This window comes from Passer montanus, unplaced genomic scaffold (genome assembly GCF_014805655.1).
Source record: "Passer montanus isolate IOZ18808 unplaced genomic scaffold, ASM1480565v1 scaffold18, whole genome shotgun sequence".
Classification (NCBI taxonomy): Eukaryota; Metazoa; Chordata; class Aves; order Passeriformes; family Passeridae; genus Passer; species Passer montanus.
In genome coordinates, this window is record NW_024365381.1 from 1,311,680 (window position 1) to 1,338,339 (window position 26,660).

A 26,660-nucleotide genomic window follows, 5' to 3' on the forward strand; every position below is an offset into this window, starting at 1 on the left:
ATCTCCAACTGATCCAACCAACTCCACCATTCAACATCTCACATCAATGATTTTATGAACTTCAAATGTAGTATGTTGACTGGAACTCATTACTATGTATTTAATAGTGTACTATATAATAAAAAATATGAATATGTATTTCCATAACATCAAGAAGCAATAGCACCTTGCCAGTGCCCTTCATTTACTTTGCAGGAGAAGGTCTGGGAAAAAATGTTTCACTCACGAGAATGAGGAAAATCAAGCAAATATGTTCTCAATTTAAATTTAGGTTGACTGTTGGAATCCTTAAACACGGAAATGTCCTACCAATTCTGTACAATTAAATATATATATATGTACCAATAAAACTACATTGTGTAATCCTTCCACAAAACTGTTAATTAAATATGAATTTTCAGACAGGCATAGAAACTATGCATAATCATTATAATATAGTTTCTTGACAAAGGCATTCAAAATAATTCTGCAGCTGAAAGATTCAACAGAGCAAAACAACAGTACTTAATTAAAAGCGAGAAAAAAAGGGAAAAAAGAAGTAAAATAAAAGAAAACTTGAAAGCAAATTTCATTCTTCAACTAACCCAAGAAATAATGAGAAAGAAACAACCACCTATCTGTATACTGATTGTTCACCCAGGCTCAACATGAACTGGGTGTCAGACATTCAAAAACTTTTTAACAGAATGAGCATTACAAATACCAACATTCAGATCATATCACTGTCTTTTGCTAAAAAAGAGTCAGAAATCCTGGTTGTTCCACTGAAATGTAAGATTATACTAGCCAAAACCACCACAGGATTATTTACAGATATGTATATCAACAATTATACTATGTAAAGCAAAGCTAACAAATATGTAGAGACAAAACTTAATTTAAAAAAATGTTACCAATAAAGTATGAACACTAAGCAGCGTTCATAGGCAGAACACTAAGTCAGCTTTAAGTTTTGTAAAATACATCAGACAACTGAAATGAACTGAGTATTTTGTCAATTCTACAGGCGACAATAATATGCTACTGAAAAAGTTGACCACTGATATGAGATTTCTTGGGGGAGGGTGCAGGGAAGGAGGTTCAGAGATTGACTCGATGCAAAAAATCAACGGTTTTGGACTATATAATTTACAGATTTAGAAAATCACCTAAGCTTGAAATTCAACTCATCACTTGTGTCTAGATTTTTCATCTAAATTCTGGCTAGGAATATTACTTAAATATTCCAATGTAAATGTACACTTTTTTTTATGTTGTATCACTTCAATAAGAAAAAATCCTGACTAAGTACTTGGAATGCAGGGGAAAACTTGGTCCCTCAGAGGTCAATAGCAGAACTCCCCAGCATTAACTTCACTCTCTGGCAGGGTTACGATGTATGTTTAAGGTACTGATACTTGGCTGTGTAGACAGAAAAGCCTAAATGTCAACTCCAAGACCTAATTGTACATGAAAGCTCATTCCCTGAAGGCATAATCTTCCACTTCCACACACCAACACAAAGATCACAGGCAATAAAAAAATAAACCAGAAGGCCACGCAGTTTGAAGACCAAATATTTCTTTACTTCAAAAATATATCTTTATATTCAAATTCCAAGTTGCTGCACTGTAGTAGGAATATGCAATCATAAACTTAATTTATCTTAATCATTTGCATTCCATGGCAAACTGAGCTCAGGAGAAACATCTGGTTTTCAGTGAAGACCTCTGTTACCTTGTCTTCTGTCTGGGTTCATTATAATATAAAACAGTCGAGAAATAAGCCTCAGGGTCACGTAATCCATTCTCCACTAAACTGTGAACTGCCTCACGATCAAACTTTATCCGATAATGAATGAATTTGTTCATCATCCATCACAAGAACTATTCAGAGTATATGTGGAATTTTTTAATCTTCTTTTAAGATGAAGACAGAAAAGTACAGCAGTTACAGAACTGATTTTGCTTCTTAAAATCTTGCAGAACTTAAGGTCAGTTTGATAGCTAACCATGTAAAAAATTCGAAGAAAAACTGAAGGAAATTAGAATATTGAAAATCCTGCTTAAAATATTAAATTTATGTCTTGGCATACCATTGTTCTTCTTGCATGGAGAGGCTGTTTTTCATTCTTGACTTTAAAATAGGGCACATGGAAAACATGTACTTCATCACTTCTTGCTTGATGATGTTACAATTCAGCAGTTAAATACCGTCTCTCATCATCTGCATACCTGAATCCTTTTGGACATGGTCAAACAATGATGTGAAAAACCGTAATTATCACAATCATAATTTAACCTCTAGTAAATTAATTCCTAAACAAGTTTTTCAAACTAACATATTCCACCCATGTATTTAGGTAACAGGACTCTTCTGCACTGGCTGCATCAAAGACCACTTTTTTGCTAAATTTCAGTGGTAAATGCTTCAAGCAGGAGGTACTGGGAGTCTTCTTAATATTTCCACAGCTATCTTTAGATAGGCTTTAGCCTGCAAAAACAGAAACATACATTGAGCACTCCATTTTCTACAGAAAGGAATATTTCATAAGTAATTAGGTATTCTTTTACAGACAAAAAGAAAAAACAAAGATGTTTAAATAAATGGGTTAAATTTAGCCTGTGTTCAGGAAAAACAATGCATTAATACCCAGAATAAGCGCAAGTATTACAGAAAAATATTGGTGGGGGAATTTAAATTTAACTGAACAACTTGTCTTTAAGAACAAGCAGAGTCAATACTCTTCTGGAAGAGATGAGGAAGACACAGACTCTTTAGTCCCACAGGTACTATTAATTATAAACTTCCCTCATCCTGACAACCAGGATGCAGAGGATAGAGAATCAGAGAAAACAACAGCATTCAAAAACAAACTTTTGAAGACATTTAATTCATTACAGACTAGACTATCACTATGGAATTTCCTATTCAGACATTTAAAATATTTTTTAAAAAGACACCTTTCCAAAAGACTGAAGTAGGTATTGGAAAGAACTAATTCCGCAATACTGAAATCCACACAGTTAAAGCTCTTTGACACCAGCCTGTGGCACATGGTCAGACACCTTGAGCTGGAGGGCACAACAGCACAGAACTGCAGGACTATGGAGAGCAACCCAAGTAAGCATATTTATGTTAACATCTCTAAAAACCATGACACAGCCAGGACCATGACCAGTCCACCATCAGTAACAAGTCTAATGTCAAGGGACTTATATAAAAACACTGTATGAAGTCCAACACAGAACAAGCCCCAAAACTAAACCAAATTATTCCTGTACCAAGCTCAACAACTTGCAGTCGAAAGGGAACATATTTTAAAAATATCAAAGATTTATATAAGAATATTTAATTAAAATAGTATTTTTGTGTGTATGTATATACACACTGCACATTGTTCCAGAGGTTGATTACTTCCATTGTTAAAATGTACACCTTTTCTATAATTTGACTGATTACTTCCATCGTTAAAATGTACACCTTTTGTATAATTTGAATTTGTCATACTTCAGATTCCAGCTGGTGCATCACATTCTCTATCAGGTACACAGCAAATTCCCCTAACTGAGCTTGTTCTTCTACAAGATAGTGACCAACCTACTCAGTCTTCTCCATAAGTCTGCATACACAAACCACATTGACAACCTTTTCTGCTTTCCTCGAACAAATCTCCACAATAATCCCTACCACACTGATTTCTCCTGTCTCCTGCAGGATGGCTCTGACCATGAGTTAGTCCTTGTATCCCTGATGAGCCTTTAAAGCAGCAAACAAACTGACACATGCCAGAGGCCAGAGGTTGGTGGGCAGGAAGAGAAGGTCTGTCACACCAGGGCCACCAGCACTCACTGTCACTGCTCTGAACAAGGTGTCAGCCTTTTGCAGGGCCATGCACTGCTCATGTCTGTCTCCTCTTTTTAAGGGATTGCTCCTGGCTTGTGGGAGTTTCTTTTCTGGCACTCTCACCCTCTACACCTCATAGTCACAGTGCTCACATCCCCTTAAAACTAAAGCCATAATTCTTCTGAGTTTGTAAGGAATGCAGAGAGAGCAAGGCAGAACTGTTTTCTCCCACGTACATGACTTTGTGGCAAGAACGACAGAATTAACTTAGAACTTAATTCACACTTGGGAATCTCAATCTTCTATAGCTACAGTCGCAGTACAGTTGGGTTACAGCCTGTGTGCAACACCCACCTCACTCAGCAATTAATGCTCTGGGTGGTCCAGCTACCCCCCAATTAACCACTTGCCCAGACAAGTTAATGGACCCACCTGAAGTGAGGTGACTGACTGAAGTCAAGCTGCCTTTGCAGTTCAGTATTTGACTAATTGGTGTAGGAGCACTTCAGGTGGGAATTTCAAACTATCTGGAACAGTCCCACAGGCAGCTCCCACTTTGCACAGATCAATTAATGCATTTTAATGAGTCAATTAACAACCTGCATACAGTACCTGGCCCCTTCTAAAGACTGCCCAGGCTGTTTGCCTGCTCCAGAGTTGACCAAATTGTACACAGAACTATAAATTCACCATAAGCAGATTCAACCGCTTGTATAAATGTTACCTTATGTAAAGAGCCCAATAAATTTTAGATACTTTTCCCACAAAATGCTTTTAATGAGTGTTTGAGCAACACTTCCCCAGTGTACACTGACCCTCATTTGCCACGCAGCTGATCACCACTTTGCAACAGGAGGTTCCTGATGCAGCTCTTTGTAGCCAGCATTCCAGCATAACTAGACACTGTCTAGTGTCTTGCCTGCTGACCTTTGGGTTTTTTGCTTTCCTGGATCACTACTTTGTCTGTTGAACAGACCAATATCTCATATATGTCCTTACAGAACTCTACCAGTCACCTGGCTTTGGCAAAAATCAACCATTTTGAGCCTTGGTTTTCTGTCCTTGAACAAATCATTTAGCCATGAGTGAGGACCTATCTATCAATTAACATACCTGAAAGGTCTAAATGGAGTCTTGGTGACTGTGAATATGCACTACATAAAAACAACCCTATGTCTATTGAATAGCTTTTCCTACTCGTGATCTTTTCAATGTGCCATCCGTAGACACAGAGCACAGCTCAGTTCAGCTGTTTAATCCATCATCACTAAGCAAAAGAAGTTGGGTTGCAAATGAAAACGGGCAGGGTTTACTATTTCCTTTCAAGGTGGAAAACCAGCAGAGAAAGTGTAAAGGATGAGAAGAATAAAGGATGAGTTCTTATTCATCACCCCTAACCTTTTTCAATTTAATAGGATAAAAGCAAACTTCTCAGGTGAGTCACTCCCTTCATGTTTAAAAGCTCTAAATGAATGGTTTATAGATTTTCTGAAAACCACTTTTTTGCTGACGGACAACTTTATATTTAACAACAACATACCAGTAATCATTCCTCCCACTTCACGAGGATGAAGAAGCGCGCAGGAAGACAGAATGCCCTAAACCCAGACTTGTTTATTATGAACACTGCCTAGATGGGGTCTGAGAGAAGCACTAGGACAGGCAGAGGTAGAGGTGGAAGGTGATGTTCACAGAGACAAAAAAAGCGCAGGGAAACAGCCACGTGAGAGACTGCTCACCTCTCAAACAGTGGCACAGTGCCAGAAGGACACAGTTCTTAAGACCTCATGGGCACAGCTGACAATGAAGTGACTGATGGTGGAGTAGGAAACAGAGAACCTGTAAAGAAGTTCACCAGGAAACTGAGTGAAAAGTCCTACTTAGCATAAATAATCAGAACATCCTGATTGATCACTCTGTAATGGATCTGCATTATCATGACCTAATACATGTTGGATAGATTTAAAGTGGAAACTTCTTACTAGCTCATCTAATTAAGCCCTACAGTAATCCTAGGGAAATGGTAGCCTTTCAGTTACAGCATTTCATTCTCCCTAAAAATCTTACCCGTGAGGGAAGTATGCATCATTGCTAAGATTACTGCAGACTGTTCAGATCATGGTCTGCCGTGTTGTCATGGACTGGACTGGTGTGGCCTGACCTGCTGGTTTGCTTTCACTGGAGTGCAGATCTTAGCCTGCCAACAGCTCACTACAGTGCGATTGCCACACAAACACAGAACTCAACTTATAATCAACAAAGTAAAAGCAGGTAGGAGCTGATATCACATTTTCCTTCACCCAAACCACGGCACACAAACAACTTCAGACCAGCAACTCAGAAACACACACTGATCCCATCACTTGGTTATAGGCCTCATACACCACAGGATATAAATCCCAGTACTGACAGGGTTTCTAATGTCTATTTCTGATTACAAGACTCCAAGACTATTAAGCTGCTTTATCCAGCCCAGCAATCCAAAGAAGAATCTGTGCAAGTCCTGACTACCTGGAATATCAAATGCTGTAAAGAAGGAAAAGGAATTTAAATCTGCTCAACTGACCTATTAGGGTTTATAATTTATTAATTGCTGAAGGAAACTAGCCACCATGAGCAACTAATCAAATAGTGACTATCACAAGGACAAATACTAGTCTTAGCTACCATCTACATGAAAATAAGCATAGCCAGCCTGTCATTGATAACTTTGGTTCTTAGCACTCTCTGCACAACAGTGTTCCATTTGCCAGTTCAATCAGATTTTTAAATAGATTTAATTTCCATGGAAATTGCTTGTTACTTTGACACAACTCTAGCTAGCCTTCAGTGCATGACTGGAGCTGCCTTCCAATGTCTGTATTTTACTGTGGTCAACTCAGAAGGTACTAAAAACATGATGACAACATAAAGCAGCTTTAAATAAGTCTACTTCAGTTATAAGCTTCATGTCACCCAGAGAAATTCCTGGTTGTTACAAGAGGTCCAGAGACTATCCCATCCTGTCCCTCCTCTGGGCAGCTCCACCAGCTAATTCTTCTTGGCATGTATGGGCAATTCTTGCCAAATTACAATGAAGTCTCAAGACAGAAAGGCAAACTTACTGAGACAGTAAAAGTCAATCCATACATTGTAACATGAAATAGAGGAGATGGCTAAGTAAACTGGATTTACGAAATGCACATCTCAAAGAAAAATCCACAGTGCCCATGGGAAACTTCCTATTAATCCTATATATCAGCAGTTGTAACAGCCAAACCATTCTTAAGGGTAGCCCCAGCTGGGTAATACTGCTAACCCAAAGTGCCCTTACAGACATCTAAATACACATCCTGCCCAAAAAACATGGCTAAGTAGAACAACACAAATCAAATGCAGTTCAGTAACATCCTTCAAAGAGACTATCCTACACTCAGCATTTTCTTCAGCAGACAGAACCATAAATGAGGGTCTGATGATGCATTGTACTGTCTACACCCTGAGTGAAGGACTTGAACATACATGTACCAAATGCTACTGTGATGATTCAAAGGAAGCCTTGATGATAAAGGCATATTTATGATAAATCATACCATACAGCTTTCTTTAGGGTTTGCTTTTCTTTTAAAAATATCACTCATTAAACAGAATTATTGATGACAACTAAACCACAAAACAGGATTCTATGACTTTTTGCTACCAGTAGTTAAATTTTTCTCCAGCTACCTCTTGCAATGTTTAAAAAGCTGCATGTTTTAACCCTACTTATGTATCACCTTTTCATAAGCATTCTACATAAAAAGTGTTTCTGAATACAAATTTGAGTTGTCTGTTTGGATGACACTACAGCAAGGTTTGTAACGTTCTGATTTAATTGAAAAGGGATTATTAACCAGACTTATTTTACTCTGTTCCATCAGACTGCTGATGCCTTTTGCCCCTACTTTCCACGTGATTGGGCTTTTTCTCTTCCTTTATAAATTAGTGTGCAACTTATTGGACTCAAAATCCTTCACCTGTATATACAGGATGTGAATGGACATACTGGTACACCAAATGTATTTTGGACTTGTTTGAGGTGGGATGTGACAGGTGGGAGTTTGGTGCTCAACAATCACAGATGGCCTGTCTGTTCTGCCAAGATATTGATAAATCCACTGTGCTATCCAGGCTGTGATATACCCAAAGTTTCTAGCAGGAATTCCTCACAAGATAACCACCAACTGCTCCGTAAGTCTCTGGGCTTTATGCTCACAGATAAATAGAGGTTCTTGAGAGCTCTTCCTTCTTTCTCCCAGTGCAATGCAGAGTTCACTGGCATTTAAGCAGCTCCTTTGATGGAAGAAAAATTCCACTGCAATTAATCACCTATTGCATATATCTATTCTATATCTCTTGCTGTGCCTCTAGTCTCCTTACCTGCAACCTTCAGGATGCCTCTTCCAAACACCTGTTTTGCTGCTGCCTCCTTTCCCATGGTCCATAGGAAGATCTAATACATCTGAGCATGATCAATTTCATCTGGTTTCAGTGATTCCTCATTAGTTTTCCCTATTCTACCTTTTCTCCTGCCTTTTTCCCCAGTTCTACCATTTTAGCAGCATTCCTGATTTTCATTTACCAGCTTTTGCTGTCCAGTGACTCTTGTATCTGTTGGAGTGAGCAAAAAAATGATGCCTTGGCCAGCTATTCCACCTCCACAGTGTGATGGAGGAGAGAAGTGCTCGGTTAATCTCCAGAAGGGTCTCACTCTGCAAGGTAAGCCCTCACTGTTGATTAAAATAAAAAATTATAAGCCTCTTGCAGAGGATCTTGGGTCACTCCCAGCTGCTGCATTAGACTGACCATGCAAGTACAGCAATATTCCATTTCTACAAAGTTTTATCAATGAAGAGTATTAAGAAAAAGCCACCCAAAAAGCCACCATTTAAACAACTAAGCTGACAGAAACACTAACACAGACTATGTTATACCAAGAACAAAATCATTTTAGCAGCACTGTTATTTCTCCCAGGGGACTGCCTCAAGCATCACCAAAAGAGAACTCAGTCATCAAACCATCCTATCCTTCAGCTATACTGTCAATACTTTCCATAAGCAGATTAGTCTTGTGTATTCTGTGCCTTCCCTGAGGAAGAACTTTCTAAGTTCACACATGTTCCATTCTACAAGTAATTTCTTTTTTTAGTTCTCAGTAATTTCCTTGTCATTTGTGAAAAGGAAACCCCTTTTCCACCAACTACATCTAAGCTTCAAAACAATACATTTAGACAAGTTTGCTTAGACATTTTGAAATTCTAGTGTGAAGTCAGAGGTACACTTTTATATATCTGCAAGGCAAGATGAACCTCATGGCAGATGTGTAAGCAAACATGTATTAACTGACATTTTTTAGAAACCATTTTATTCTAGGCTTGAAAGAGCTCAAAAGGTGTGACAACATGCTGGGTTTCTAAGAAGTCAATCACCATCCCTATTCCCTACTGTTTGAATCTGCTAGGTATTATTTCAGGTCTATGATTCTGTATTTGATTTGTAAGTGTGTTCTAACAAAATCAGCATAGAATTTTGTATGAAAATCCCCTGCACATTTAAGCAACAAGAGCAGAGAATTTCAGCAGACATTGTTCTCTATCTGAAAAGTTGTTAATGCATGAATAGCCACAATTTCAGTTTATTTGAGAAACGTGGTGATGACTGTCATGTATTAAACATTAGAATCTGACCTTATATGACCTCTCCCACCTTCAGTTATGTGCTAAGAATTTAATTTTTCTTTGAAAATATAAGAATCATATTTTTTCTATCTTTAAAATGAGAAGAAAACCAGGGATGAAGGAAATTTTTTTTTCATTCTACAGAGATTTGTGACAGTTTTAAAAAACACATTCTCTGAGGAGAACTATTATCTCACAGACACAAAGGCAGAGAAGGATATTAAGAGTTTTCCCCAGAGTCACACATATTTGTCAATCTTTATTCCTCTGCATATTTAACTTAATTGCCACAAATGGTGATTATTACCCACCCTTTTGTTATCAAGAACATAGTTCAAGGAGGAACAGATGGCAACACAACAGACTTTCTTGCCTTTTTATTTTCAGAATGCTATCCCATACATGTCTGAATTCTTCACTCAGTAGTCCAGCAGGCTACAGACTCTTGGTTATTACAGATTTCAGATACTGTGAGCCTTCCACCTTAGTTTCCCAGCTGTTTTACTTCAGCTTTGACCAAAGTCATACATCCTTTCAAACCCTCACACTACTGATCAAACCTCCCCAAGAGAAGCCACCATATGGATTATAGGGATTCCTTTTCAGATAGACCTGGACTCAAGATCACTACATTATTCCATGCTATGGGCCTTGCCCAAACCTAGCAAAAATTCAATTACAAGTCAACACACCACAGTCAACACGCCTCTTCTCTTTCAAAACAAAACTACAATTTTAAGTTCTTCCAGAATCCTGTTCAGTATGTTAATAACACTGGATTATCAATGTTAATGTTCTCCTCCCTTTTTTTTTTGTTTCATTCTAAAGTACTGGGAAAGAAAAAAACATATTTCAGCACATGCCTATCAAGCGTGATATTGAAAAAGCTAATATTCAAATGTTCCATAGGTACAGTCTACCTTATTATGAATTGATTCTACCATCTGTTATCAGTATTAATCATTTTTTCACTATATCTTTATCTCTAAGCAGCAGTAAAGAGTGGGGCTGTATTATGCCATATACTGTGTACAACACCCTGCCCTACAGAGCCTGGCAGACAAACTCTAGCAGAGAAAGAAAACAGACAAGAAAAATCTTACTCTGTCAGCATTAATGAAATTCTATATATGCAAATACTTTGCATATTTGATTCCCACCGCCTCACCAACCTGCATTTTCCACTGACAATAGAATATTATGGTAAATAGACTGAAAAAATCCATTTCCTCTTGTGTGCAAATTGATCCACTTCCTGATGAAAACAACCCAGGTACTGACAATATGAAGTTTTGTTCCAAACATCTTTGGGTAAGACCCTTTGACAGTTTCCAGGCCCAGCTACCAAAGGCTTAACTTACAGTTTTAGAGGACCTACATTAGCTGCAAGGTCTCATGAGGCTTGACACTGACCTTCCTCCTCTTAGCGTGCCAGGACCTGGATCAGATCTTCTCTATTCTGAATGATTCAGCCTAATTAAACAAAACCAAACCCACAGAAGCAGAACAGATGACCAGCATTCCAAAATCAAGGGCCTGAATTACTTACTGGGACTACCTTCTTTTTATTTCATTACTTCATTCAAAAACCCATTTCTTTCCAAACAGCAATAAGAAGCAGCAGTCTCCATTCACTTTCACAGGAGAGCTTTCTGTTGCTCTAAGTGCAGTGCACCAAACTTACAGCATCACTTTGAGGCTGAGAGACCACAACAGGCTGTCCTGAATCACACGTCTCCCTTATATTGATGTGCAGTGGAACATCTCCTGCATCAAAAATACCAAGACACACGCATGTGAAGACAGAGTATTTCTTAAATGTTTCCTTAAAATAACCCTAAAGCAACTTGAAATCCAATTCCTATTCAGTATACTCTTTGAATTGCTTTAGCTCCAAAAATTAGCATTTAAAATGAAAATTGGCTGCAGTATAGTTTTCTTACATCCATAATGAATAAGACCAAACATATTTTGGATTTTTCATTCTCTGAATAGAAAGGAACATGTTTTAGTCATTTATTAGAGAAACAAGGGCTTTTTGCCTCAAACACAGAAAAATACAGACTGAGATACAAATGATTTTATTTATGTGAAATAAATTGCCTGAGTGTTAGGCAACTGTTCATCATGCAACTTGCTGTTTAGCCTATCTCCTCATTGTAAGTTCTTTTCAGTGCTGTTTAAAGATTTTAATCACTGTTCAAAGACTTTTTTGAATACTTAATTTCCAAATAATAGCATTTGTTATTGTCCTTATTAGGCCTTGGACCCAATTAAAAAAGGTGGACAGCTATTCAGTTCACTCTTCTTTCCAACAGAAATCTTCTTTATAGTCTGCTTTTATAATGAGCAGAGAACTGCCAGAGAGGAAAGGAACGTTCTAAAGGAGAATCAATTAGCAGCCCTGTTCCACTCTGAGACATACTTTCTGCAACACAGATTTCACCACAACAAAAAACTTGGAGATTCCTATGTTTACTGCTACATAAATAATTTTGAAGTGAACTGAAGACAAACTTTCATTTACTGGAAGACATAGCTACATTTTACATTATGGATAGATGAAGACAGAACAGCCTACCTTAGTTCAATCCTGACACATCAGAAATCGTGTAAGTTGAATTCATACATTTTAGCAACCTGATTTAACTCAAATCAAGGCCATTGTAAATTACCAAGATTCAATGTATTCAGAAAAAGAAACAGTTAAAAAAACTGTAGGAAAATTGACACATTTTAAGAAATAAAAAAACCCCAAACCAAGTAGGAATAGAAACAAAAACAAACAAATAGTAAACACAAAAGCTGTAGCTCCATGATTAGTATGCTGAATCTTTAAACAACCTTATTATTATTTAGGATAATTACAGTCCATTTCCCTCAATTTTTTTTCTTATTTATTTCAGTCATTAATAAATTTAGGTATAATAGTCTGTTCCTGTATTCATTTTTTTTTAAAAATTCAGGGAGTCCTCTGAAAGTTTTCTAACCATAAACATTCTTAATTGAATAACAGTAATTTGTACATCTCCCTGACATTCACTTCCTACTCTTATTTTATGTAGAGACTAATCTTCTCTTTTTTCCTAAGGATGTTTTGTCAATGAAAAAACACTTCTTCAACAGCAGCTTAATAACAATCTCAAATAATTACAAAATAGCAGCCTCTCTCTTTTCCTCCTCAGACTTACAAACACGTGCTGGTACTACAGGAGCATACAGGACTTGTAAGAACAGAAGTCCAGTCAGAAAATAAAGAAAAATGCATTATAATTTTTTAAAATTTAATTTAAGCAGAAGACATCAAAACCATCTGCATAGCAGTTTGGGTGATAAGGGATTAAGGAAGATAAAACTTTTGCACTATTCTTCACTACCCAATGTGATGGGAACTTCACATAGTAAGTTCTTCTGATATTAACAACTACTGCTGACTGCAAAGAAAGAATAATTTAAATTTACTGTAGGAAGAAAAATCAAAGAATTTTTAAAATCCGTCAGTCACTGCTGACGGTCAGGAACCAGACAGTGTTAAAAAAGTCAGGAATTGCAAAGGTCAGGATGGCACACACAGAAATTATCTCAGCATCATATATACCAATGGCGTAGCTTTCTGGTCACGGTTACAGCCCTCAAACTTCAGGAAAAAATTTCAGAGACAGGGAGAGAAAAATCAGCAGCACAAAGCCTCTCTCACAAACCTTGTCACATATTCCTTTAGAGAACAGTAAAAATACAAGACAATCATAAGTTTAGACAATCAGAAGTATATGAAATAACGGATTTCACTTGAAAGTCTCCTGGCAACTGCTAACTGTCTTATGTCATAAACAAAAAGAAGGTTTCAGTAATATCAATGACAGCCAACTCTGAGCAAGAGGAAGAACGATACTTTTCAATCCTGCACACACTCCTGGCTTGCAGAATTTGTCAGATGTGGGGTGACAAACATCTTATTGCATTTCCAAGAAGGACTAGGTGCTTATCTAGACAAACAGAACAGCCACAGGTATCAGAAAATATAGGCAAAATAAATTTAGAATTACTAATTTTCAATATATGCATTTCACAGATATATATGTAAAAATATGTTCTCAAGATTTTTGGGCAGAATTCAAGTAATACTGAGCTAAAACTTCCATTTGGGATGGATTACCATAAAATCCGTAAGCAGTAATTCTTACAGTGCCATATGGTATTATTATGTAATGGTCATCCCTGGAAGGAGGATGACGAATCAGATCAAGTACTGTAATTCAAAATTTAGCTCTTGGGGCATTATCCTTAATCTTAGTATGGTTTTGCACTGACAGTCTGAAGTTAAACTTCACTCTGCTTTGTTTCGTACATCTCATCTATCCCCTGCTAAATCTGTACATCTCTCACATCACTCCTAATTAAATCCAATCACAATCAGTTCTGCACTCTTAGGAAATAACAAAAACCACCTATGGGACCAATGCCACGGTACATCGTTTGTGCCTGCGTATCTAAATGCATGTTTGATTCAACTGCTTGCAGAGCATTTGCATCCATCCACATAACCCAGGGCTGTAGAAGTCCCCTTGGGCTCTGATCACAACTCATTACATATTCAGGAAACTAAAAGATAGCCCAAAAGCATGTCTTTAATTATGTGTTGCCTTGCTATCTCAAGTCTGTGTCAGACCTTGATGTTTCTGTGTTGATCTTTCTAAGTGAGCTTCCTGGTTCTTTTTAATGAATTAGCTATGGAAAATCATTGAGATAATTAGAGTAATACATGGAAACACATCATTAGCACATGCAATTACCCCATTTACCAACTTAATTACGCTGTGTTATATTCTTTACTTACAGTGCAGGTTGAACCATGCCTTTTTAAATCAGTAAAGTATATTTTAAAGATCCATGTATATTTTATCCTACAGGCATGACAGATAACTTTAATCATAGCTAATCATAGAATGGTTTAAGTTGGAAGGGACCTTAAAAATCATTTAGTTCCAAGCCCCCTTCTGTGGACAGGGACGCCATCAAGTAGAGCAGGTGGCTCAGAGCCCCACTCAACCTGCCCTTGAACATTTTCAGGAATGGAGCACCCATAACTCTGGACAACCTGTGCCAGTCCCTCACAGTAAAGAATTTCTTTATAATATATAACCTAAATCTACCCTCTTTCAGTTTAAAGTAATTCTCCATTGTGCTATCATTGTCTGCCCCTGTAAAAAGCCTCCAGCTTTCTTTTAAGACCCATTTACATACCAGAAAACTCCTACAAGGCCTCCATTGAGTCAATATGTAACAAAATAAATGAGAAAACATTTATTGATATTATTAGACAGAGTTTAGGTCTGTCCTAAGACTAAACAGAATTCTTGGTTATTTGTAAAAATCACTGTATACTCAAGCACATAATGAATTTCAGGTAATATAGCACATTGATATCAAAACAATTCATGTTCTGGATTGTTTGTAAATACAAAGATTTAAGATGCAATTGAAGAATTTTCATATGCAGTCAACATCACCATGACAAGACTGACAAGGAACAGAGCATATTACTTATTAGTTCCATAATATCTGAAAACAGTCTGAATCCAAAGCAACCTAGGATTATGCAGTTTCATCGTTCAGTTAGTGCTTCATGCACACCATTAGATTTTTCTTCAAAAATAAAACCATTTCCATATTCTTACCTAAAATATCCAATCCAAGGGTTTTTGCCAGATCTTTTATGCCATCAGTTCCAAAAATATGTGTCTCATGCTTACATTTGGGACATTGGAAAACACTCATATTTTGAACCAGTCCTAAAACCTGTCCAAGGAAAGGAAAGGAAAGATTGCTCAAACAAAGCACTGGTATTTCCATATTAATCTCTGATAATGTAGAATAGATTATCCACTAAGAACCAACACAAAGTGTTTTTTTTAAATAGGAATCAGGCTCATAAAATCATTATCCACTCTTACTAGTCATCTCAGTGGCACCATCATCTGTGCATTATTCAACTTTTTCACATTTATACCTCTTGAAGACTACCAGCCTTATTTGTAACAAAAAGTACTTCTTGCCCAAACCTAACTTGTCAAGAACTCTCCTTGCCAGTATTTCGTTTTCAAACTCTGAATATTGGAAGAATTTTCATGCTGTGATTTACAGTTTTGTTCTTTGCAGTTTCAGGAAAGAGAAAATAAAAACATGCCACTACAAGAAATTACACAATCGGACATGCTTTTAAGGTTTTTTATAAGTTATCCTGTAGGGAAATCTTTTCAAAAAGAATGAGATTTGTTATTCTTCTGCAGTGCATAAACACATTTTCAAGATCAAACAATAGAAATAATTATGTGAAACTAAGTGGCAAAAGCCATAGCATAAAAATCTAATGGACACATCCTGAATACCCTTCCATTGATGCCAGGTGTTCAACATCACCCTTATAAAATATGTCAAAAATTTGCCAAGCCATTCACACAAAAAAATCTCCCTTCACAATGTGAAATACTGCTAATAATCTCATTTTATTCACAGAGTAAACAAAACTCTACATCGACGGAGAGCAAAATTTCCAGAAGTGATGAAAGCAGTGTTCAAATGCTCCAGGGTGGAAGTTTCTATCCACCTGCTAAGGAACAGAACATCTGCTTTAAGAGATGCAATGTTACAACATTTCACTTTCAGATTTATGTATTACCTAGACATGTCACATACACTATAGCTGAGTTTTAGAATACACCGTTTATATTGCTATTTACTTTGTAGCATTTTGTACTTCTCCATTTTCCTGAACCTTCTAGTTTTGTGCTTGAACAAGGTGGTTTCTAGTTATTAGAGAAGAAACATATCCACTATGCTAATGAAGCATTATCTAGGAGGAAACAGAAGTGTTCAGTGTGACCAACATACAGATTTAATTAAAAGTGAATGTACAACCTCTGGCACTGAAAATAAAAAAGTATGCTATTTACAATATAATACTAAAAGTTTCCTTAGCTATAAGTTGAAATTCATCAAAAGATGGTCACCTGTTTTTTCTATACCACCATAAAGTATATTTGCTACATCTTCCTTTACTAAAGTAAAACTCTCAGATGGTTTAAAGTAAGGAACATTTTAAGAAATAATGTGTTTTAAAAAAATTTACCTACTTCCAATTTAACATCTCAAACTGACTTTCCTCCTTTTCTACTCTCTCCCAGGGACTGTCAAAGAAGCAAGTGGAGTAAGATTTTATTTACTGGCACATTATTACAGGTAATTTTATCATCCAGTTCTTACATTAGTAGAGACATAAAATACTACACAACCAGGGATATAAGGTGCAGGGACAGTAAAAAGGGACCTGTACAGCCACAGCCTTCTGTGGATGATCTCTAAGCAGGCATTCATTCTGCTCTCCCCTAAAGTCAAGTCATGGAGGTTTTACTCTGTTGGTAAACTGAAGAAAACAGAAAGGTGTATTTTTGACAAAAGAAAAATGTTATTTTCACCAGGATATATGGGGGCCATTTTTGAAAGTACATGGGGAAAAAAAAAAGTAATTTGAAATTTACACTTTAATTCATTTTCAGGTATCTTGGGGTTTGAACTTTCTGTTCTCTTCAAAGTACTCATACAACATTTATGATTCAGCAAATTTATCAAAGAAAAATGTATGTAGTCTACTACTGTTTTGTGAATAGTTAAGCATTATTACAGCTGTTTTGTTCATATTTGCATAACCTAGTAACTAAGTCCTTCAGCCAATACAAAAGCAAATGCCAAGATACAGCTGTATCTCCAATGCCAGACCAGTTTTAGAGGTCTTATACACTGTCCTTTTGTTTCCATTTAAACAAGCCTTACCAAGAGGAAATGACATTTCAGCATTATACAGTAATTTTAATTTTTACATGTTGGTCCTGTTTGTCAGCCAATAAATAATGCATATTTAATAACATATAATTTATTCTTCTGGAATATAAAGATACCCATTAAAAATACTAAGTATAATATAGAATATTTGCAAATACACAGCTTTACTGCTGAAGTGTATTTTTACCATGCATTATTTCTGCACATATATTTACAGAAGGGAGCTCCTTATGACCTTCAGAGCTTTTAAATCTAAAAAGTAATAGGTCTGGCTAATGAAGTCAGTAATAACCCTCATTTTCCTGCTCAAATAGACTTGTAATAGCTTCAAAGCAGCTGTTACTGTCTACACTAACTATTTCGTAAGTGTGGGTGAATTCTATTCTAGTTCTTGTTGAGCTTGGCAAACTTGGCTCAGGAATGACATGAAAACTTGGATGCACACAATACAGGAGCTAACCTATGGTAGCAGCATGGAGCTGCATTCCATTTAGTCTAATTGTTATTTTAAATGGCAAAGAGGCATCTGGCAAGAAATAACAGGAAATGAAGAACCCTTTCATTAGGAGTTATCTGCACACAGTTTCTGAATGTTTACATACTTCTTGTGCTCAGTTAACCTTTTGGATACACAATAAATCACACTTAAATCCAAATATACAACCTTCTAAGTTAAAGAAAATACGGGGATGAAATGAAAGCTCTCTGTATTTACATTAGGAGACAATTCCTGAGAAACCCACTGCAGTCATTCACTGTACTTAAGGATGGATGGTGCTGAGGTCTTATTGCAGTCTGATGGGAACTGAAGTGACCAGGGTTACATTTCCTCTGCCATCAACTTCCTGTGTCAGTCACTTGGCATTGAAGTGCTTCAAGTGAACATGCACAATATTTTCATCTTCCTAGCTTTCATCCTGTAATGAGCTAATTTCTGTCTCTAATATCTGCTCCCATCATGAAGCCATAATAGTGGCTGGTTACTCTGGATGCTTCAGAAATACCAGTAAGAACATAGCAAAGTAAGCCATTTCAGTACACTTCAGAAGGAAATACATAGCTGGGTCTACCTAAGCAGTTTTTTGAAACCTGCAAAATCCATGGCATAACCTTCCAGTTCAAGGAAACTTGCAGAAAAATTGCAGATTTAACTAAAACCCTGTCTTTTCTTTCAGGGATATGATTGATAACAAACAATAATGAACTGAACTCAGCATCAGCAGGTGAAAATAGACAGTTTTTCTCCTAAATACTCAAAATTATTCATTTTGAGTCACCCTTAGGAACGCAAGGAAACACTGGCCAAACTCACATAAGAGACAAGAGTCTAGACACTTGTGATAGGAGTCAGCAACACTTTGCAAATTCCTTCTTCACTGCAAGTGTAGGTGTGCTCCACTGCATGAGAGATGCCACTTCTCTTTTAGCAAATGTGTCCTAAAACTGAAAATATTAATTTTGCCCTGTAAACCTGGTTTTAATGCTGACTCTCCTTGCCAGATTTTCATTAGCTCCTTCAGTCATTCTACTTCAAGTTCAATAAGGTACAAACAATATTAACAACCGTGACTTTGCTGTGGTAATACTACATGTGTCATCTGAGTCTTCAATAACTAATAACAGTGGCTGTGAGGGGAAGGTGGAATGTATAAGCCTGTATGTACGTGGGAGAGACCACAGTTCATTAAATACAGAAATGCATACTCAGAGTTGAGCAACCTACAGCCTCTCTGCTTCTTTGAAAAGTCAGCTCTTTGCAAGCACCTTCTGAAAGATGAAAGATTTTAGAGATTAGAAATTTGAAGATCAGCTAATTATGTAATCAGGATATGTAATTTTAGCACAGAACTGCAGATTCCACCTCTTTGACATAAACCTCAGGTCTGAAGTTGTCCATGAAAAATTATGTCACGTCACTTTCTCTAGATTCTCATATTTAGTGGACATTTAGAAATGTAGTACAAAGCTGCCTAAGACTCAACCAACTGACATATTTGTACGTGTGTACATGTGGACAGAATAAAATGAAGCAGGGTAAAATAAAGTAAAGCAGGGTAATGAAAAAGGTAATGCCTGATAACTGGTTCAAGCACATTCAAACCCAACATGTGGTGTAACAGCTTTATTGTGACTTCTCACTTGATTTGACAAGATCTGATAATTCCAATGAACCAAAACACATCGTACTGAGTACCTTATCTTCCACTAGTCAAATCAGTACTAGCCAAGCCCATCCTATGAATGCACACTTTTCCTGGAGGCCATTCTCTTCAAAGGACACCGAATCAAACAGTTTTGGAAAGAAATCTTGGTAATTTCTCATTAAAACAAAAGGAAAATTCAGTGAAGCACTAACTTGAACACAATTTAAATTGAAGAAAACCATTTTACATCATTTGAGCAAACCCAAACAAAATCAAAACAAAATGTTCTCTGTGTTATTCCTCTTGTTTTCCTTCTGGCAGCAAATTATAAATGTCACAATGATTTCATTTTGATGCAAATATGCTTAAAGAATAGTTAATAATAAGGAATTCATCAAAGTATTTCTTTTGTTAAGACATCCTGTAAATTAAAAAAGGGAAAGCATTCACTTCAACTTTCTGTTGCATTTTTTTAATTAGCTATGAAAAAAAACCTCCTTTCTTCAGAAAGAGTAGAAGTGACCTTCACACAAGTAAACAAGAAAACATTTTTTTCTTACAGCTTATGATAACGAAGAATTTCAAATCATATTCTTTCATCAACTGCCCATTTCAAAGTAAAAATGAATCTCTATGTAAACATATTCTAGGGTACTACATTCAGTTACTTAGCAACTTGTAGCACCCAGAGAAAATATCAAGTCAAGGATGTTAGCCTGTTTAATATTTTCTCCTAATTGTGGATATTCTTTAATTTCTCATTTCTCAAACAAGTAAGCTAAGATGTAAGCTACAAACCTCATGAGAAACAATGACTGGATAGCCTTCAACTTGTCACAATAGTTACAGAGACCTTCAAATTGTAAAGTGACTAGATATAAGCATATTTCCACAAAAATTTGAATTTGCCTCTTAAAAATACCAAAAAATTATTTTTCTACATTTCATGAAATTTGAAGCTCTAACAGAGACAGTGCTGAAGAGGACATGTAATGAGGACACACAGTATAACTGAAAGGCATGCATTATTTCCTAAGATATTCTGTTCAGCAATCTGATCCATTCCACATGATTAAACAAACAGATTTAAAACAAATCATTTACTATTATAGCTTCAGCCTGAGAAAATTCCCTCCTTTCTGTCTAACAGATTAAGATGGATTCTAAGCCTTTTAACAAGAATTTATTAAATTCAAGTGATTGCTGAATGTTCACCTACTGCTGCATATGGAATTTTTTTTTTTACATTTTGGAAAAAGAAAATTCAACTGGTATTTTTCATGCAGAGACTTACAGGTACATGGACTTTTCTAAACATTTCAGCTCCTTTGTGGGCATCCAATAAAGCCACGTCTTGTGGAGTGGAGACAATCACAGCTCCTGGGGAAAAAAACCATGAAATCCCATTAAAATATATATTATTAATTATTCTGCTAAATATTTTAAATATTTAGTACATGCTACTAAATTCACAGTAGTCACACGATTATATGCTTTTAAGGAAGGAAATTATGCCAGCTTTTATTATAATGATCAAAATAACTGAGATATGATATGAAGTGAAAAAAAATGTTAGATACTTTCATCTTAAGTTTTTCTATGCAGAAACCATTTATACTTTCTAAATGAGAAAAATTATCTAGTATCACGGAACCATCCACATGCTGACAGATTGCAGAGGTGGTACTCTGGGAATATCTACACAGTAACAACCCCATGCCATAATTAGATTTGAAAGTTTTTAATTTAACAATAAGCCATGTTCTAAAACCAGCAGACAGCTGCTTGTAATCAGACTGGTTTTTTCCACACCTGCTACACTTTCTTGAACCAAGTCAAACTAGACACCAGTGTGTATAAATGTATCAATGATACCACAAAGGAAGAGGCAAACTGGTACACACTTGCACTAGGTTTGAATAAAGTGTTCAGAGATGTTCAGAGATGGTTCCAGGTTACCTGATAATTTGTACTCCTCAGAGTTATTAAGCATACAAAACAGTCAGAGCTCCTTGTCTAAGTTAGATTGTAAAGTAAAGTAAGCCTACAGGTTACTATCCCATACCGTTATTACTTCTTGATTAACACAGCATGAAAAACCAACACACACATCAGAATATTCTACATCACTTCACAAAGAGCATCTTGTTCCAAATGCTCAGGGGTTTCAAATGTTATTTCCTCAAAACATGCAACAAAGAACTTCATGATTGTCCCTATTTTATAAAAATGTAATGAACAAGAGAGCATTACTCGTCAATTGATTAGCTTTGGTTTCATATTGACCATCTAGTGTCAGAAGTCTCTATTACAAGGATTTCTGTAGAGTCACATTATGCCAACCACGCACAAGAAATTTATGTCAAACTTCACACTAATAGCAATTAAAACAGAGAATTCTAGATGCTTGGGACAGCTTCCTACTGGGCCTGCAGCTCCCAATCCTCTGTGTACATGGCAAAGGAAGAGGTGGGTAGATTTCCAGAGGCATGCAACCCTGGCATCGCAGGCAGGGACCAGAGCAGCAGAACCGTGGCATTCGGAGAGCACTCCTGGCTCTGGCAGCACTGGGACAGGGAGCCCTGGCCCTACACCATCCTCCTGCTGCCGGGTGGGATCCTGCCTGCTGACAGCCAGCCGTTTCCAAACACCGCCTGACAGCGTGTTTGAATGTTTTCAGCCAGCATTCTTAACCTCTAATTTGTGAAAGAAAAATACAATCTGGCACCTCACTCCTGAAAAGCTGCCAATCTCTGCCTTACACAGTATTATACACAAGTCCAAAAACTGAATGGCACATGTAATGTACCGAACAAATGCAATTTTCCCTATTTGCTCAAACCTTGACATCCAAATAATTTGCTAATATTCCCAAACCAACCTGTCTCCACTGGCATCACAAAGAATAATGTGTAAGTTTTTCAGTTACACTGAAATCACCTTAGCTCCTCATTTCACCAAACACAGGGTTACTTTACAAGCAGCACTGAAATGTAGGGTCAATTCCACAAAATGAATGCACCTTTCCCTAAAAGCACAGGCTACAAGTAAATAATTTAGACTCCGTGTCCTTGAGATTTTTGCATATTTGTAAAACAAAAATCTTTCAGTACTTGAAAAAAATGCTTATTACTGTTTTCTTTCCAAGCAAAATTGGAAATATGTGTCTTGTGTGTATACGCACTTTTATTCACAATCTTCTCTGAAGATGCTGGCTTAGCATCTTGGATCTTCGTACAGAACCTAATATGCAGTCAACAAGAATGAAGTCTACATTTTGTGCTTCATTATTGTTTTAAGAACCTAATAATTGGCATGGCATGAAGGACAGACTATGCACAACAAAAATACGCACTAGAACCACAAGCAGCTTAACAGAGAGATATTTTTTACTAACAAATTCTCATCCAAAGGGAAAAAAACCAAAAATGCCAAAATGACCCAATGGCACATTACAGAGTTTGGGCTGCCACAAGCACCAACTGTCTGTACAAAAAACCTCTGGCTTCTGAAATACATGAATTAAAATTACGCTTGTGGACAACTTCCATGGCTTCTTCCATAGAATGAAAGCCAACATGCTCAAGAAGCTGCTGTTGAGGGTTAGTTGTTTCTCTCTTATTTTTCTTTTTATTCTGAGATAATTACAGGCAAAATTGATTCACAGACAGCTTCTACTGACTTACACCAACACCCTATAAAACAACTATCTTCTCTCTTTCTTTGGTACATCTGCTAGTCCAACAAATCCAACCTGAAGTTCAAGAATTCAAATTATTTGCAGCATTATTTCCTTTACTAGCAACCAAATATGGCAAATGAGACTTTTCACAGTGCTCCCCTCCCTGAATAAGTTTGCATATGTTTAATTTAGAAAATTATTCAAATTATAACCAAGAAAGGACACAGCCTACACTTTCCTTGCTATCTTGACTCTACACAATTAGCGGGAATATCTAACAGTAAAGAGTTATTCTGATCAATAAAGTAACAAAATATGATGGAATTTATGCACACAGTATGTCTCTTGAAGCAATACGTGCAATGCTTACAAAAGCGTCTGAATGAGACAAACTGAGGCTGCCAAATTGAATGGAGAAGCTGCAGAAACTATAATCTAATCACATCACACACTGAAACATACTAAAAATTCTGTGTTTGCAGTTGTGTGCAGAAAAATAAATTTTGTGCCTCAAGCATACTAAGGATATCTAAGTAGAGCACATTTATGTTTAACTGACTTATCTACTTATTCGAGCATTCCATTTTTTTAAAATTTCAATGTATTTCCTTTGACAAAAGTCTGATGCATGTTCATCAAATCACACAGAATCTGTGAATGGGTCAGGCTGGAAGGCACCACCGCAGATCACCTAGTCCAATCTCCCTGCTCAAGCAGGGTCTCTTAGAATAAGTTATTAAGGATTCTGTCCAGATGACTGTTCAGGACTTTCTGCAATGGAGGTTCCACAACCTCTCTGGGCAGCCTGTTCCAGGGTTTAATCACCTGCACATTCAAGAAGTTCCTATTTATGTTCAGGTGGAATTTCCTGTACATCAGTTTCTGCCCACTCCCTCTCTTCCTACTGCTCAGTACCAGCAAGAGTCCAGATCCTTCTTGATACTGTCCCTTCAGATATCTATACACATTGATAAGGTCCCCTCTCAGTCTTCTCCACACTAAAGCCCCTTGTCCCTCCTAAGTGACATGCTGCCATCCCCTAGTCTTTGCCCTTTGCTGGTCTACGTACAGGTGATCCATGACTCTTTTGTACTGAAGGATCCAGAACTGTACTCAGCACTCCAGAGGAGACTGTATTATTAAAAACTATGTTAATTGTATTTTTAATCCTTAGGATACATTAGAGACAGAACTAACAATACCCTGTTACACTGATGTTTGCCTTTCAGTTTCAACCCCAGGTCCTCAGTAAAAGAAAGATGTGCCTACACAGCACACACTGGTACCCTTCTGGTGGACTGGTGCTCAGCAAATTACAAGCACTCAAACAGCCTATGATTTCAGGATATAGAAGATATAATCTATATTCACTGCACATTAAGGCTTACATTAGATGCTTGCAGTCACAAAGCATAAGGTGAAATCTCACCAAACCTTAGCTATAGTCAATTTGTACCCAGGCCAAAAACAGGGAGCTCTAAAAAGCAGCTCATCAGCAACAGTGTAGAAGGTCTACCTTAGGTTGAAAACGATGCCCCTAATACATTCTTTTTCCCCTCCAGTGTCTTCACAGACAGATTTCAGAATCAGACTACGTGTCTCTCATCCAAGATTAAGGATTCCATAACACACATCTTGTATCAGCCTCTTAGCAAACAGTGCCACCTCAAAAGCTGTGAAGTGTAACTGACCGGAGACTGACACAGTTCTGGAGGACTGAATAATCGTATCTGCTGACTGACAGCCACTGAACACTCTTGGCAAGGAACCACATTCAGGCCTCAGTAAAGCTGTAGATGGCCTGATCTGACCACACCACTCATGCACTTCTTGTAGTTTTTGCTACCTTTTCCACTGCATTAAATTCAAACTTTTAGATGACATCTTCCAGTCATAAACAGCCTGGTTAACCTGACTCTTCTCTACCGTGGGATCTCTTCAGAGACCCTCTGACCTTCTGTTAAATTTGTCCCTTCATAGATAAAATTTGCCTGCAATTACAGATACATCTTTGCACTTAAAGATGCAGGAAAAAATCTTGCAAGAACAAAGACTTCTATCTTTGCTGTAATTTCAACTGGCAACAATTAGAGATAAACTAACATTAGAAAATGGTTCATCTTCTAGGATAAACCTTATAAAGAAGTTCCTTTAGCTTTTGTGCGTTGCATTTTATTACAAACAGCAACTTAAAAGAGCCACAAGTGTGATTTTCCATTACAGGATCCTCACTTCAACCTCATAATATAGCTCAGAACTGTCCAAAGGCTAGATCCTGGCTGCATCACACCTCCAGCCTGCTTGCTACCTTCTTGGAGGAGTCATTGAACAACTGCTGTTCAGACAGGGGATGTTTCCAACAGCCACACATCCTCTTCTGCCCAAGAACTAAGCAAGTAATAAAAGATCAGGACATTACCAAATTGCCCACATGAAATCTCACATCAATATTCTTCCTCCTGCTCTATGGAACTGTCAGCTGGATAAAACTGTCACCCTAAAGCTAAACTGCCCCCATCTATACTCATCAGTAAGTATTATATCATCCATTTCACACCAGGTCACATGGGGAAAGGTGTGGAAAGACAACTCTCACTGTGGTAAAATGTTTGGTTTGGTCATGGCAAACTGAACACGTGTCACACTAACGCAATTTACAATTAAGTATTTATTTAGTGAAGTGAAAACACTGAAAATATTCATAATCACAGCTGTGAACAAGCACTATCTGCAAAGTACAGGCCTAAAACAAAAAGCTAATTCCTCACAGATATTGCCACTTTGCACTCTTTCTTGGCTATCTGAATTAGCATTTTTCTGCTCAACTCCATTCCACCTCCTGCTTTCAAAGGCATTTGCCAATCATCGTCTAGATTATTATGAGAATTGTACTAAGCAAGAGCAAAGTCCAAATAGTCTCTCTGACAAATGAATATGATTTTTTCTTCAAATGAGAGGTCCCAATCCAAAGAGGAGAACTGTTAGGTAAAAGGGTGATTCTACTGTGGAAAAAAGACAACAGTGAGATTACTTTAAAATCAGCTCCCCAGACCATTCTGCTGTTTACTTTTTCAGAATAATTGGTCTAAAAACTAAGAAGTCAATTGCAGTTGATCTAGTACTTAGCACACACTTAGCCACTGTTGCCAGACCTCAGAAAGCTCCATTTGCAAAGTCTCTATTCTTCACAATTTTTTCCTGAATACCTGGAAACTATTTTTCAGAAACAATAAAATTTAAAGAACTTGTGCTGAATACACTATCAATTCAGCTTCAAGAGGCAATGTGTGTTAAATCAAACTCCATGAGTCAAGAATGAAATTTAAATTTATATTAAAGAGTGTGAGGTATTAATGTGTAAACTCATACTACAATTTGGTCTCTAAATTAAGTCTACTGAGTCTGACAGTTCATAATGAAGCATCAGGAGTGTCCAAAGCCATGATAACCCTGACAATAATTTGCATTTGTCAA

At 37.0% G+C, this 26,660-nt stretch overlaps 1 protein-coding gene across 7 annotated transcripts in view; it reads right to left on the reverse strand.

The window, feature by feature from the left end:
- Positions 1–1,543: 1,543 nt before the first annotated feature.
- NUBPL (nucleotide binding protein like) overlaps positions 1,544–26,660 on the reverse strand; it is a 77,596-nt gene continuing 52,479 nt past the window's right edge. For 6 of the 7 annotated variants that reach the window (XM_039705311.1, XM_039705304.1, XM_039705306.1 and 3 more), the window contains 4 exons: positions 20,799–20,884; positions 15,200–15,320; positions 11,206–11,288; positions 1,544–2,472 (listed from right to left, as the gene is read on the reverse strand). In XM_039705311.1, the coding sequence (XP_039561245.1) occupies positions 2,410–2,472; positions 11,206–11,288; positions 15,200–15,320; positions 20,799–20,884 (353 nt within the window). In that variant the 3' untranslated portion in view covers positions 1,544–2,409. Of the gene's footprint in view, positions 2,473–5,564; positions 5,665–11,205; positions 11,289–15,199; positions 15,321–20,798; positions 20,885–26,660 lie in introns of all 7 variants that reach the window. The other variant, XM_039705305.1, reaches the window with a different exon arrangement.